This window comes from Littorina saxatilis, unplaced genomic scaffold, assembly GCF_037325665.1.
Source record: "Littorina saxatilis isolate snail1 unplaced genomic scaffold, US_GU_Lsax_2.0 scaffold_2539, whole genome shotgun sequence".
In the NCBI taxonomy this organism is placed as follows: Eukaryota; Metazoa; Mollusca; class Gastropoda; order Littorinimorpha; family Littorinidae; genus Littorina; species Littorina saxatilis.
In genome coordinates this window covers 1-15,215 of record NW_027126533.1, presented here as the reverse complement: position 1 = coordinate 15,215, position 15,215 = coordinate 1, and the positions used below count along the sequence as shown (strand labels likewise).

General features: G+C 41.5%; 1 protein-coding gene across 1 annotated transcript; it reads right to left on the bottom strand.

The window, feature by feature from the left end:
• Positions 1-1,606: 1,606 nt before the first annotated feature.
• Positions 1,607-12,815, bottom strand: LOC138954970 (heparanase-like). Its single transcript, XM_070326708.1, has 9 exons — positions 12,629-12,815; positions 11,598-11,774; positions 11,064-11,226; positions 9,683-9,733; positions 5,123-5,323; positions 4,360-4,471; positions 3,481-3,587; positions 2,910-3,047; positions 1,607-2,422 (listed from the first exon to the last, which is right to left on the bottom strand). The coding sequence occupies exons 1-9, from the start codon at positions 12,813-12,815 to the stop codon at positions 2,263-2,265; spliced, it is 1,296 nt and encodes a 431-aa protein (XP_070182809.1). The 3' UTR covers positions 1,607-2,262.
• Between the last annotated feature and the right edge of the window lie 2,400 nt (positions 12,816-15,215).

Genomic DNA, 15,215 nt, shown 5'->3' with positions numbered 1-15,215 from the left:
TATAGCGGTTTAATTAAGAGTAATTAAGCAATGGCACATACCCAGCAGTGGCTGTCCTATATTGTTGAAGATGAAAATAGTTCAAGATCGTCTGTGTAATTGCTCTGGTCCTTCGCCATTGTTATTATAATTAAGTAAAACGTGTGTGTATGTGTGTGTGTAAAGCATATCTCCGAGTGTGTGTACTTGTCTTCACACATAGAAAGCATATAAGGATATAATTATGGTAGGGTTAACTATAGATACGGATTTCCATTTCGAGAGAGACATGTTAGATTCGTCATAAGTGCATGGAAGCACGTTTGACTCTCTTGCACCAATGTTCCATTGACAGTTAGAACACACACACACACACACACACACACACACACACACACACAACTCTCACATCGTACTCAGGCCTTGTTGTTGACAATGGCGGTGCCATTCCAATGTCTGCTGATAGTGTCATGGCCATCCGCTGATAATACTTCTGTTGTCTTTTTCTACTGAAGAAAACTGGTGTATATGTGTGGTATTGGAACTATCCGAATACGTGACATGAATTATCTCCGCAAAATAGTTCAGGCAGTTGCTTGACTTAGCTGAATGCACAAAATGTATGTACACACACACACACACACACACACACACACACACACACACACACGTCACACACACACACTATGTAACACACACACACTATGTAACACACACGCCACGAAGGGCAAACGGACGAACAGACTGACTAACATGGTGACGATCAAAACTAGACCCACGAGCACGTAATAATAGAATACTCAATTGCATGAATGAAGCGACATATAGGCCTGGTAGCAAAGTTGCATACTCCTGCGGAATAAGCTCTTTATTGAGTTGAGTCAATCAAATAATAATACAAATCTCCAGAAACTGCTGATTTCTCTCCTTTACAAATCCACAAGACCAAGCCAAAAACAGCCAATGTCAATCGGAAAAACGTTCTTCTCGCGTAAATAACTGCTGCTACTAGCGAACGTTTTCCAAAAGAGGCCAATGAAGAAATGTAGATCGCAGAATAGAGAAAAAAGAGAGACAGTAGACAAGAAGAGAAGGAAAGAATAGTGAAAAAAACATGAAAATGGTAAAAAAATAAATTAAAAAAAAAGCAGGAGTGACGATCAGGTCAATGAGTAAATAATTGAAAGAAAACAACAAGTCGCGTAAGGCGAAATTACTACATTTAGTCAAGCTGTGGAACTCACAGAATGAAACTGAACGTAGTCCGCCGCTAGTGCAAAAGGCAGTGAAAGTGACGAGCCTGTTTGGCGCGGTAGCGGTTGCGCTGTGATTCATAGCACGCTTTACTGTACCTCTCTTCGTTTTAACTTTCTGAGCGTGTTTTTAATCCAAACATATCATATCTATATGTTTTTGGAATCAGGAACCGACAAGGAATAAGATGAAATAGTTTTTAAAACGATTTCGGAAATTTAATTTTAATCATAATTTTTACATTTTTAATTTTCAGACCTTGTTTTTAATCCAAATATAACTTCTTTTTTTTTCTTTTTTTGGAATCAGAAAATGATGAAGAATAAGATGAACGTAAATGTGGATCGTTTTATAAAAAAAACAAAAAGTTTAAATTTTCAGATTTTTAATGACCAAAGTCATCAATTAATTTTTAAGCAACCAAACTGAAATGCAATACCGAAGTCCGGCCTTCGTCGAAGATTGCTTGGCCAAAATTTCAATCAATTTGATTGAAAAATGAGGGTGTGACAGTGCCGCCTCAACTTTTACAAAAAGCCGGATATGACGTCATCAAAGACATTTATCAAAAAAAGAAAAAAATGTCCGGGGTTACCATTCCCAGGAACTCTCATGTCAAATTTCATAAAGATCGGTCCAGTAGTTTAGTCTGAATCGCTCTACACACACACACACAGACACACACACATACACCACGACCCTCGTCTCGATTCCCCCTCTATGTTAAAACATTTAGTCAAAACTTGACTAAATGTAAAAAGGGGACGAAAAAAATGCAGGACATAAAAGATGGATTGGAGTAAGTAAAGGCTGGGAAAAGGACAAACAGGACGACGTGAAAACACAACGTTGAATTGATCGTGGACCTGACCATGACTAATTTATCAAAACAAAGTCAAAAGGGTTTGGAAGACAAAAATTCTAAATTTAATTACTGAGCTGGCCTTGAATACTTTATAAAAACAATCTTAATACCGTGTACGTGCAGAAAGACCGTGCGAAACGCATACAACAGGAAACAAAGCCAAATCACTGCATAAGACAGATGGAACTTTGGGCTTCAGGAAACACCAGGAAGGTGTAGGAATGTGCAGCCATTTTCTCCAAACCAGGTGGAGCTGATTCTGGTGTCAAGGGAGGTAAGGCGTCGTGCACCAGCTGCAGTTTGACCCCGTTCAACGACATGTATCTGCAATGAAAGAAATCAACGCAAGGATAAGGTAATTAAGGTAAGGATATGTTATGTCATTAAGGTAAGGTAAGGGTTCAAAATAGTCCTGTGAGGTTACATTCATGGACATTCTAGATTCTTTCTTCCTTTGCAGAACCCAGGAATTGAACCAACTCCGATAGCGACAAACTCATTTCAACGATATGCACTCAAACGCATAAGCCTGGTGCATTCTGCGCGAAAATGTGAATGAAAAAAGGATATACTATGCATAGTTAATATGTAAAGCGAGGAGAGCATAGACTACTGCGGTTCGCGCTGTCATTATTATTATCATTATCATTATTATTATGAGGACAGCAGGCTTTGGGCGTTTTTTGAGGCGAAAAAGGGTGCTTTTTGGACGCACGAAACAGGCATTCAATGGAAGAAATGCTCAAAAGTAGGAGGATTAAAATGCCCTTTCGCATGGAAGACTAAAAGCTGATAGTTAGCGCTGACTTACAGGGACACCAGTCCATTGTGGTCTCCCGCAGTCAGAGAGTAGCGCAAGCGATGCTGGCTATGGAACTGGTGCAGGTCAAAGGTCACAGTGTAGTTGTTGGGATTCAGCATGCACACCACCACACTTCCTGGTTTAAAACTGTAGAAGAACCAATTATAAGCCTTTGAAATAAAAAGCTGTGTTCATGTCGACAAATACGTTTCCTGCTTAAGCACTGTTATTTCCTCCCGCATGAAAAGAGTACGCAAGACTTCTATGTCATAACACAGGACACGGACATTGTGGGCCACTTGCGTACCCACCCCCCCCCTCCATTCCCACATAAACCCCCCACCCCACCCCACCCCATGCAAACCCCGCAACGAAAGGAGAAAAAATGCCAAATGATGAGTTTGAAAAAGTGATGATTGCTGTTACTTTTTGATTAAGCGGGAAAGTTCGTTTAATCACTCATGCTCACACCTTTCCTTGATGTGTTACAAACCCGGGCAGCTGCAGGAAACACCCACTCACGAACACACAACCAATGCTATTACACAAACAACTGTACGTTACATGAATCATTACTGACCTGTCAGGGTTGGCACAGGCAGCGTAGACACGGATATCGTGACGTCCTGTAGCGTTGAACACAGCGCCACTTACAATCCTTTTGTACAATACTGTCAGCCAGAAATCCTGAAAATACATAATGGAAAACAGACTACTCAAGCCTCAGTTCTGACAATACTAAAAGGTATGAAATGTTCAAATTCATTCTCTGTAAATCATTAGCTTGATTTGAATCTGCTGCAATTGGAGCAGGTGATCACCGCTTAATGTGCAGTACACAGTAATAGCTCTGACAAGATTTTGTTTGTTTGTTTGTTTGCTTAACGCCCAGCCGACCACGAAGGGCCATATCAGGGCGGTGCTGCTTTGCCATTTAACGTGCGCCACACACAAGACAGAAGTCGCAGCACAGGCTTCATGTCTCACCCCGTCACATTATTCTGACACCGGACCAACCAGTCCTAGCACTAACCCCATAATGCCAGACGCCAGGCGAAGCAGCCACTAGATTGCCAATTTTAAAGTCTTAGGTATGACCCGGCCGGGGTTCGAACCCACGACCTCCCGATCACGGGGCGGACGCCTTACCACTAGGCCAACCGTGCCGGTCTCTGACAAGATGAGCAAATACTCATGTGACTCTCCTTCGTCATAAATAATATCAATCCGAAACAAATTATTTGCTGCTCTAGCCCCATTAACTTTCAAATATGATAATTTCCTTGTGACTGACCCAAACTCGAACGCATTGAGACATATATGACCAGTATCAAAAACACTTCAGTCCAGAAGTCATCTTCTCCTTGACAATTGTTAACATTTCGAAAATCTAGTAACCATTAACAAATGAAGAAATTGGTAGTTTTTCACACAACATCGTACACGTTGACGCACTCACCGGGTTAGGATTAAGCTGTTGATTGATAAGGCCGTAGTGACCAGCGTAGAACGCTTGACGAAGTACGGTCTCCACGCCCTTCAAGGCGCACATTCCTAGCTTGTCCAGCCACCTGAAGAATTAGAAAAATAAACATCCCTTGGAAAAACAACGAACGAACGAACGAACGAACGGACGATCTTTATTACTCACGGATGGAGATTTTAGGCTGACAATCTGTCCCTGCTAAAACTAAGACACAAAATGGTGACAACAAAAAACAAACATTTGCAAACAGACACGAAACAGAAGATAAAGATGTCTACACTAATCATACATAATTACACAATAGAGACAGACAGAACGAGAGAAAGGAAGGCAGGCAGGTAGTACAACTGATCAATAGACAGTCGGACAGAGAACACTCATGCTGTTTAGTTTTGGTATTTGACCACGTTGAAAGACATCCCATGTAAAAGTATGGCCAGATCTGAGACGCTGAGCCACACTGATTGACGGGAAGGAAGTTTGCCTGTGATTTCATGTTGATTCTTTGCTCAACATGAAAAGCGCGGAATGATCTTGTGTGTAGCATATCTGAAAATTGATTACGAAGACTCACAAACATCCGGCCACTAATCTGTCAAGGTATTTTGTACACAAGATAATTCGTACGATTAAATACGATTATATCCACACACACCCTCCCCCCGCCCCTGTCCCAAGATTTGTTAATTGGCCGTAACTTGTCATGTAGAATAATTATCTCTGTAGCACCACTCACAGAAATCCAGCCACGAATCTGTCGGAAACACCGCGCATGCCTCCTGACGACGCAGAGGAAGTCTCACTCAGCCACACCGGAAGTAGAGGGTCCAGGGAACGAACCTGTGAAAATGCATCGTCCAAACGCGAGGCCAGGCTATCCATTCTGTGGATGCTGGTGAAGTCACTCACATGGCCGTCTGATCCCTCAAAATAATACCTGCAAAAACGGAAGAGCAACTTTGTATTAAGCCTCTCATTGATTGGGCGAAGTCGACTTCACGACGTCCACTTCACAAAGCTGGCTGCACGAAGCTTTGGCCCTGAATTTTGAATAAAACGACTTCGCGAACACTAAGTCGACCCTAGGCTCATTTAAGGACAACTTTTACAAAGTGAATACCCGACTTTTAACTGATATACTTGCCGATTAAACGGAAAACGCATCTGCAGCCGCAAACTACTGATAGGTTCTACAATATATGGAGAACATTTGTGTTTCTGTCTCTCTTTCGGGGCACAGGAGCTTTGATACAAAGGATAAAGGAATATTACGCGGATGTATACCCGGACCCCTAGACACAGTTGTTAACATAAAGTATGGTTGGACGTTTGCTCGCTACTGCACGCTTACAAGGTAGTTAACGGTGGAAACAAATCTGCATGCAACAATGTGGCAAAGGGCAAGCTCCTGTGTTTTGGGGTGTCGTTGGTAAACCAGCTTCATCGGTCGGCACTAAATCGTCTAACTTGATTTCGCTAGTGCATACTCAAATGCTCTACATCAAAGACCAAAAAAATATCGAACATATGAGTAATTAATAATAATAATAATAATAATAATAATAATAATAAATGAGCATTTATATAGCGCAACATCATAATTGTACTTCAATTGATGTCAATCATGTTAGTGTGAGGCGTTATCTATACATATAAATAAAAGAGAGTGTCTGTCTGTGTGTCTGTCTGTCTGTGGTCGCCATACCTCTGAGATGGCAAGAGGCAGGAACAAGATAGTGTGCATGTACACTCCCTAGGTGCCGCAGATGTGCACCTGGGTTTTAGTTTCTTGATTCATTGTTTCCTTTCTCAGATTATGGACCTCCCATTTATTGAATACAGCCTATATGGTGCAAGACCAGTTCAGTGCCTACTGTTCACCTGTAGCAAGCACATCATGCCAGTGATATTAGAGACTCGCTATAATTGCTCCAATGAGGGGAAGAAATGAAGAATGAAAAATTAACTGGACAGTTCCGGAATTTCTAGAAGGTAAGGGAGATAACTCTTTTTTGTCTGTGGTCGCCATACCTCTGAGATGGCAAGAGGCAGGAACAAGATAGTGTGCACGTACACTCCCTAGGTGCCGCAGATGTGCACCTGGGTTTTAGTTTCTTGATTCATTGTTTCCTTTCTCAGATTATGGACCTCCCATTTATTGAATACAGCCTATATGGTGCAAGACCAGTTCAGTGCCTACTGTTCACCTGTAGCAAGCACATCATGCCAGTGATATTAGAGACTCGCTATTGCTCCTATGAGGGGAAGAAATGAAGAATGAAAAATTAACTGGACAGTTCCGGAAATTTCTAGAAGGTAAGGGAGATAACTCTTTTTTTGTATCCAAACAAAGGAGGTAAAGCTAATCATAATGGGATAGCGAGCGTCTTAAATTGCAACAGGGCTCCGCTTACTCCCGGGCGAAGAGAAAGAGAGTGTCTGTCTGTCTCTGTGTGTGTGTGTGTGTGTCTGTCTGTCTGTCTGTCTGTGGTCGCCATACCTCTGAGATGGCAAGAGGCAGGAACAAGATAGTGTGCACGTACACTCCCTAGGTGCCGCAGATGTGCACCTGGGTTTTAGTTTCTTGATTCATTGTTTCCTTTCTCAGATTATGGACCTCCCATTTATTGAATACAGCCTATATGGTGCAAGACCAGTTCAGTGCCTACTGTTCACCTGTAGCAAGCACATCATGTCAGTGATATTAGAGACTCGCTATTGCTCCTATGAGGGGAAGAAATGAAGAAAGAAAAATTAACTGGACAGTTCCGGAAATTTCTAGAAGGTAAGGGAGATAACTCTTTTTTTGTATCCAAACAAAGGAGGTAAAGCTAATGATAATGGGATAGCGAGCGTCTTAAATTGCTACAGGGCTCCGCTTACTCCCGGGCGAAGCCGGGCTTAACTGCTAGTACATATAATAAAAGAGAGTGTCTGTCTGTGTGTCTGTCTGTGGTCGCCATACCTCTGAGATGGCAAGAGGCAGGAACAAGATAGTGTGCACGTACACTCCCTAGGTGCCGCAGATGTGCACCTGGGTTTTAGTTTCTTGATTCATTGTTTCCTTTCTCAGATTATAGACCTCCCATTTATTGAATACAGCCTATATGGTGCAAGACCAGTTCAGTGCCTACTGTTCACCTGTAGCAAGCACATCATGCCAGTGATATTAGAGACTCGCTGTTGCTCCTATGAGGGGAAGAAATGAAGAATGAAAAATTAACTGGACAGTTCCGGAAATTTCTAGAAGGTAAGGGAGATAACTCTTTTTTGTCTGTGGTCGCCATACCTCTGAGATGGCAAGAGGCAGGAACAAGATATTAATAATAATAATAAGAAGAAGAACATTTATATAGCGCTAAATCAAAAACTTTCGTTAAAAAGGCTTGCTCTAAGCGCTTGACATCTAAACTAAAACGTCATTCACACTCTTTGCAATGATGTACAAGAACTTCATGTCACACTCTTTCATTCAGTATAGCACCATTCACACAGTTGTTATTCTGTACAAGACAATAAGTTAGTCTAACATTTAAAATGTTCATAAGATGAAAACAAGAGAAAACCAGACTGATTAAAACAACTGCTTAGTACTAACAAAGCATGAATCTTAATGATAACGTAATACATATTTAACTGTTAAGACCATAAAAAACCTATATGCTAAAATAACTTCGAACTTTTAAGAACTTCTTATAAGATACACAGCACATCTAGATAAACACCAGAATGATAAAACAAAAGGCAACTCGTTAAAACTATTAAATGCATCAATGTCTAAAACACGAAAGACTCAAATATAAGATACACAATTCTCTAGAATTGTTTATTAAAACTGAAACGGACCTGCTCAAAGTAAACCATACCCACCCCCTCCCTACCCACCCCCAACCCTCCTCCTACACTAAATACTAATTATTTCTACTCTTAACTTCCCAACTACACGTTATCCATAAACTAGCACAGGAACATGTGTGTCAGCATTATGTGGCACCGACATGACTTGTGCATATCTAGCTTACAGCTAAGGGTTAAAGTTAAAGGACTACTGCAGTGAAAAATTATATTTTTAATAATTTAAAACAACAAAAGACAAAATAACAAGCTGAATAGAGATGGAACCGTTACAGAACAGGATGGCAAAATGTTGCGACTTTAGGAGTTGTGTTTCTGGAAGAGGTGAGTTTTGAGTGCTCGCTTGAATGACTGTACTGACTGAGAGTGGCGAATGTGAGAGGGGAGAGAGTTCCATTGAGTAGATGCGCAAAATGCAAAAGTGCGTGCAATAGTGTGCACGTACACTCCCCAGGTGCCGCAGATGTGCACCTGGGTTTTAGTTTCTTGATTCATTGTTTCCTTTCTCAGATTATGGACCTCCCATTTATTGAATACAGCCTATATGGTGCAAGACCAGTTCAGTGCCTACTGTTCACCTGTAGCAAGCACATCATGCCAGTAATATTAGAGACTCGCTATTGCTCCTATGAGGGGAAGAAATGAAGAACGAAAAATTAAGTGGACAGTTCCGGAAATTTCTAGAAGGTAAGGGAGATAACTGTTCACCTGTAGCAAGCACATCATGCCAGTGATATTAGAGACTTGCTATTGCTCCTATGAGGGGAAGAAATGAAGAATGAAAAATTAACTGGACAGTTCCGGAAATTTCTAGAAGGTAAGGGAGATAACTCTTTTTTGTCTGTGGTCGCCATACCTCTGAGATGGCAAGAGGCAGGAACAAGATAATGTGCATGTACACTCCCTAGGTGCCGCAGATGTGCACCTGGGTTTTAGTTTCTTGATTCATTGTTTCCTTTCTCAGATTATGGACCTCCCATTTATTGAATACAGCCTATATGGTGCAAGACCAGTTCAGTGCCTACTGTTCACCTGTAGCAAGCACATCATGCCAGTGATATTAGAGACTCGCTATTGCTCCTATGAGGGGAAGAAATGAAGAAAGAAAAATTAACTGGACAGTTCCGGAAATTTCTAGAAGGTAAGGGAGATAACTCTTTTTTTGTATCCAAACAAAGGAGGTAAAGCTAATGATAATGGGATAGCGAGCGTCTTAAATTGCTACAGGGCTCCGCTTACTCCCGGGCGAAGCCGGGCTTAACTGCTAGTGCTAAATAAATAAGAGTAAAAGCGATTGGCTTTCTGTGCCTTTATGTCGACTTTCATTTCACCAAATGTGTTCATAGAACTTCGTAATCATTTAATATTTAGTAGTGTCTTCCCAAACGTACACAAAAACAACAACAACAAAAGAAAAAATAAATAAATAAAAACGACTTACTGATGGAAGGAGGCGGCACGCACAACCTTTGCACCTCCTGCCGCCAGGAATCTACAAGAAAAGAAATATTCCACACATATTTGGCCATGCATTTAACTCCGATAAAACTGATTCTGCCATCTCCCTGCCTGTCCATTGTTGTCTTTCTTCCCATCTGGTACAAAACAGACATTATATAGACAGCCGTGTAAAATTTCATCTCACACGGCATCACTGCAGAGCGCCTAGAACTGTACCCACGGAATATGCGCGATATAAGCGTCATTGATTGATTGATTGATTTTTATTATGTCACCGAACGTGTATATTGATTCGATAAGAAAAATAATCAATTACAATAAAACCGTCATTTGAACGACCTGAGGTTTTATATTTGTGGCACAATAAACATATATGTTAACTGTGTGATAAATAATCAATTATGTTCAAGGAAATCTAAGAAACGCTCAGTACTTTCACATGGAACAGGATAATCTTTCCTCTTAGAAACGTACCCAAATCACGCGCCTGGCTGAACTACTTTCGTAATTATTACCAGTATAAACATTCAAAGTTAATTCCGTACAATAACACGAACAAACAACTCTGCACACAACGCAGTCAGCTAGTTTTTGGTATGTGTGTGGAGTAGAGGATGCTCGTACCCCATGGAAAACGCCTGAGAAGATATATTCTGTAGTGATGGGTTTAATCTTGTTCCTCTTCTTCTGCGTTCATGGGCTAAAACTCCCACATACACTAGTGTTTTCTGTACGAGTAGGGGGAAGCATACTGGGTATTTTCGTGTTTTTCTAACCCACCAAACTCTAACATGGATTAGAGGATCTGTTTCGTGCGCACTTGGTCTTGTGCTTGCGTGTACACACGAAGCGGGATAATTCACATGAGCATGTCTGCACATAAGTTGCCACTGTAGATCGGAAAAATATCCAGCCTTATCCCACCTACAGGGGCGGCCGGGATTCGAACACGCAACCTTCCGCACTAGGCCACTGCGCCCGTCGATTGGTTTCATCAATAACAAGGGAAGGGCTGCACCTTTAACTGGCGGGGGCCCGGGTAGCTCAGGTGGTAGAGCACTGGACTTGTGATCGAGAGGTCGCTGGTTCGAATCCGGGCCGGGACGGACACGGGTCAACTTTATGTGCAGACCCAGAGACGGTATCCATCTCCCACCCCCGTGTCACCACAATGGCACGTTAAAGATCTTGGTCATTCTACCATAAGTGCAGATGGCTGATACCACCTAAACACGCAAACATCAAAAAGCCGTGAGGGCGTAACACTCGAATCGTATAAACCAATTCATGTCCAATATAGGCAATTAAGACCTGACGGACAATAAGCCCCTTAAAATTTACTTTAACTGGCTATCACTGACCCGCGGAAGTTCTTAGGATTGACGCCTGCAGTCTCGGGCCCGACGATGAAGGAGTCACGGTACTTGGGGAATTCGGCCAGGAGCTTCTGAAGGGCAGCAACGTCTCTGGCCAGTTGGTCGGGGGACAGGGTTGTCCCATACTGTCCGCGGTAAATATCGTATTCTGTGTACAGGAATAAACAAGAGAGATAAAACAAAGGAGCTGATACTGAACAAATTGATGTGCAATTGCCTATTTGATTCTTTGTGTTTATATACACGCGAGATAATGTTGTACAAGACATGCATAAAATAAAATGTGGTTACACACACACACACACACACACACCACCCCCCCCCCCACTCACACACACACATAAACACACACATTCACACACATACACATATAAATACATACACACACAACACGCCCACACATACAAACACATGGACACTCGCACACACAAAAGAGAGAGAGGTCAGACAGACAGAGGACGTTGGAGTCGCGGTACTATTGATATTTTGAGATAGTATTTAAAACATGAGACATCTCACCATTTCCAAGTTCAAATCCAGCAATGGTGTAGTTCCTGTCAGCAGAAAATTGCAGCAGCTGGCGAGCGTTGTCAGGATTCCAGGAGCCGTCAGCGTTCCGCTTGAGTGCATTCAGATCAAAGATGAAGTCCCAACCCACTTTCTGATTGAACTCGTTCAAGACTCTCCAGTTGTCAGCTGTCAAGAAATACTTATTTGTGACCCTCCACCACGGAATGAGTCGCATGTCACCTTTGCATGATTTTCATATTTTTACATTTTCCTAAAGAGTTTTTTATGCTCTATCCAGTGGTGAAAACAGTTTTAGAAAAGATCGAAAACTGTTTGAGTTATAAGCCTGTGACTAAGGTGACCCTCACACTGTTGCCAGACACTCCCCGGACTTATATTAATTAAGTCTCGCGCAGAACCGCGCGAGGTGACATGCGACTCATTTCGTGGAGGAGAGTCACATTTATTGTGTATGTTTCAGATTTGAAAAACAAAGGAAAGCAAGCGCTCTAACTGTATACGACATGTGCAATAGAGTACTTGAGAGTTATGCTGAATAAATCTCAGTTCACCTGAGAGAATAACAAGCATTGATATGAACAAGCGAATTTCATCCTCAAATGTGTCAGATATGCACTTTTTGTAATTGTCAACTTGGTTTCGTTTACTTGTTTCATCCAAAGGGGTATTTTCGAGAGGGTTAGATTAATTTTCCAATGCTTGACTGATTCGTTATCCAATAAATTTCAGATTGGTGTGACTCGTATAATAAGCACGTGTGTGTGTGTGCGTGCGTGCGTGGGTGCGTGCGTGCGTGTGTGTGTGTGCGTGTGTGTGTGTGTGCGCGCGAATGTGTGAGTGCGTGTGCATACACATTTCTGTGTATGTGTGTAGGTGTCTATGAGTGACTGAGTCCATACCCGTGTGTGTTGCAGTTGCTCTAGCCTTTCATGTATATCCTAAGCATTTACAACTACCCGAGCGCACGTCAAGCACGTTAATGATTGCCAAACTCTGCCCAATGCGTCACTCATAGATACCTGTCATTGTAAGGCCTGATGCAGCTCGGGTCGTGATCACATGACGCCCCTGGTGATGTCTCCCCCCTATGTCATACGTGGTGTTGTCAGCCATCGTACCCCCCACACGGAGGTAGCAAGGTGTAAGTGCTCGTGCCAAGTTCTGTAACTTCTTGGAGCTGAAACAGTCATTGCTCACACGACACATCGATACATGCACAGCCTGGTGGTGACCTTACCAGTCATTTCTACTGTTAATATTACCAAGTCACCGAGACAGACTTTGTTTCCGTCTGTTTTTACATTTAGTCAAGTTTGGACTAAATGTTTTAACGTAGAGGGGGGAATCGAGACGAGGGTCGTGGTGTGTTATGCGTGATTGTTCTGAAAAGTGACTATTACATGATTGTTCTGAAAGTCTACTATTTATTTCATCGTAATCATGTAAGCCCTCATACGTGATTGTTCTGAAAGCTTACTAATTTACATGATTGTTCTGAAACTCTACTAAAGGTAAACTTGCTTCACCCGTGAAATGTTGTCAGATATGGAACAATATGTATACCTTATGTCTTCGTGGTTTTTTGTGTGTTTTTATATTTAGTCAAGTTTTGACTAAATATTTTAACGTAGAGGGGGGAATCGAGACGAGGGTCGTGGTGTATGTGTGTGTGTCTGTCTGTCTGTCTGTCTGTCTGTCTGTCTGTCTGTGTGTGTGTGTAGAGCGATTCAGACCAAACTACTGGACCGATCTTTATGAAATTTTACATGAGAGTTCCTGGGATTGATATCCCCGAACGTTTTTTTCATTTTTTTGATAAATGTCTTTGATGACGTCATATCCGGCTTTTCGTGAAAGTTGAGGCGGCACTGTCACGCTCTCATTTTTCAACCAAATTGGTTGAAATTTTGGTCAAGTAATCTTCGACGAAGCCCGGACTTCGGTATTGCATTTCAGCTTGGTGGCTTAAAAATTAATTAATGACTTTGGTCATTAAAAATCTGAAAATTGTAAAAAAAAATAAAAAGTTATAAAACGATCCAAATTTACGTTCATCTTATTCTCCATCATTTTCTGATTCCAAAAACATATAAATATGTTATATTTGGATTAAAAACAAGCTCTGAAAATTAAATATATAAAAATTATTATCAAAATTAAATTGTCGAAATCAATTTAAAAACACTTTCATCTTATTCCTTGTCGGTTCCTGATTCCAAAAACATAATCGTAGCATCGTCAGTCCACCGCTCATGGCAAAGGCAGTGAAATTGACAAGAAGAGCGGGGTAGTAGTTGCGCTAAGAAGGATAGCACGCTTTTCTGTACCTCTCTTTGTTTTAACTTTCTGAGCGTGTTTTTAATCCAAACATATCATATCTATTACGGTCTTGCTGAAAAATGGCATTGTGTTCAGTTTCATTCTGTGAGTTCGACAGCTACTTGACTAAATATTGTATTTTCGCCTTACGCGACTTGTTTTTCTGTGTCGGAGACAGTTTCATAATGCGTGTTTGTGTGTGTTTGAGTTGATCCGTCTCTCCACTCCCATTTTTTAGGTGTAGGGGGTGGGGGAGGTTAATTAATATCAACTGACACTTTATCAAACCATTTGAATAATTCATATACAAAATTCTGGTGGTTGCTGTGTGATAAAAAAACAAGTCGAATTTTTGCAGACTTAAAATTGATTGCATCGTATTCTTCATCATATTCTGAATCTAAAAATATATACATATGTCATGTTTACTCTTAAAATGTGATCACAATTAACGAAAATAGATTAATCTTATTCTTTATCATTTCCTGATTCCAAAAACATATAGATATGATAGGTTGTATTCAAACAAGCTCCGAAAGTTAACAAGAATACAGAAAAGCGCGCTTTCCTGCTTAGCACAATACGCTTCCGCGCTATTCTGGCGTGTTAATTTCCTGATTTCACATCGTTTTGCACGTGGAAGGTGAGCGATTTCCTTCTCGCGGGGATTGACGAAGCTGTACTGTCTTGGTGAAAAACTACAGTGCGTTCAGTTTCATTCCGTGAGTTCGACAGCTTGACTAAATGTAGTAATTTCGCCTTACGCGACTTGTTGAGTCTATGTTTATGCATCACTGTTACTGTTTTTGTCGCTGCCCTACACGCCACCAGGCGTGAAAGGCAGTAAGTAAGTAAGTTACTGTATTTACACCCCCGGTATAGGGGTGTGTATAGGATTCGGTCGATGTGTTTGTTTGTTTGTTTGTTTGTTTGTGTGTTTGTGTTCGCATATAGATCTCAAGAATGAACGGACCGATCGTCACCAAACTTGGTGAACAGGTTCTGTACATTCCTGAGACGGTCCTTACAAAAATTGGGACCAGTCAAACACACGGTTAGGGAGTTATTGGTGGATTAAGATTCTACAAGGACTTATAGAGGGACATACTAATGGTCAAAGGGAAATAACCTTCTCAGTTGGTGGCAGTGAGAATGGTTATTTCCCTTTGACCAACGGGGGTGTTTTTCCTGCCTCGGAGGAATTTCTTGTTTTTCTCTGAAAATACATACGTGTGTATTCGCGCGTGTGTGCGTGTTTATGCTCACACACACACACACACACACACA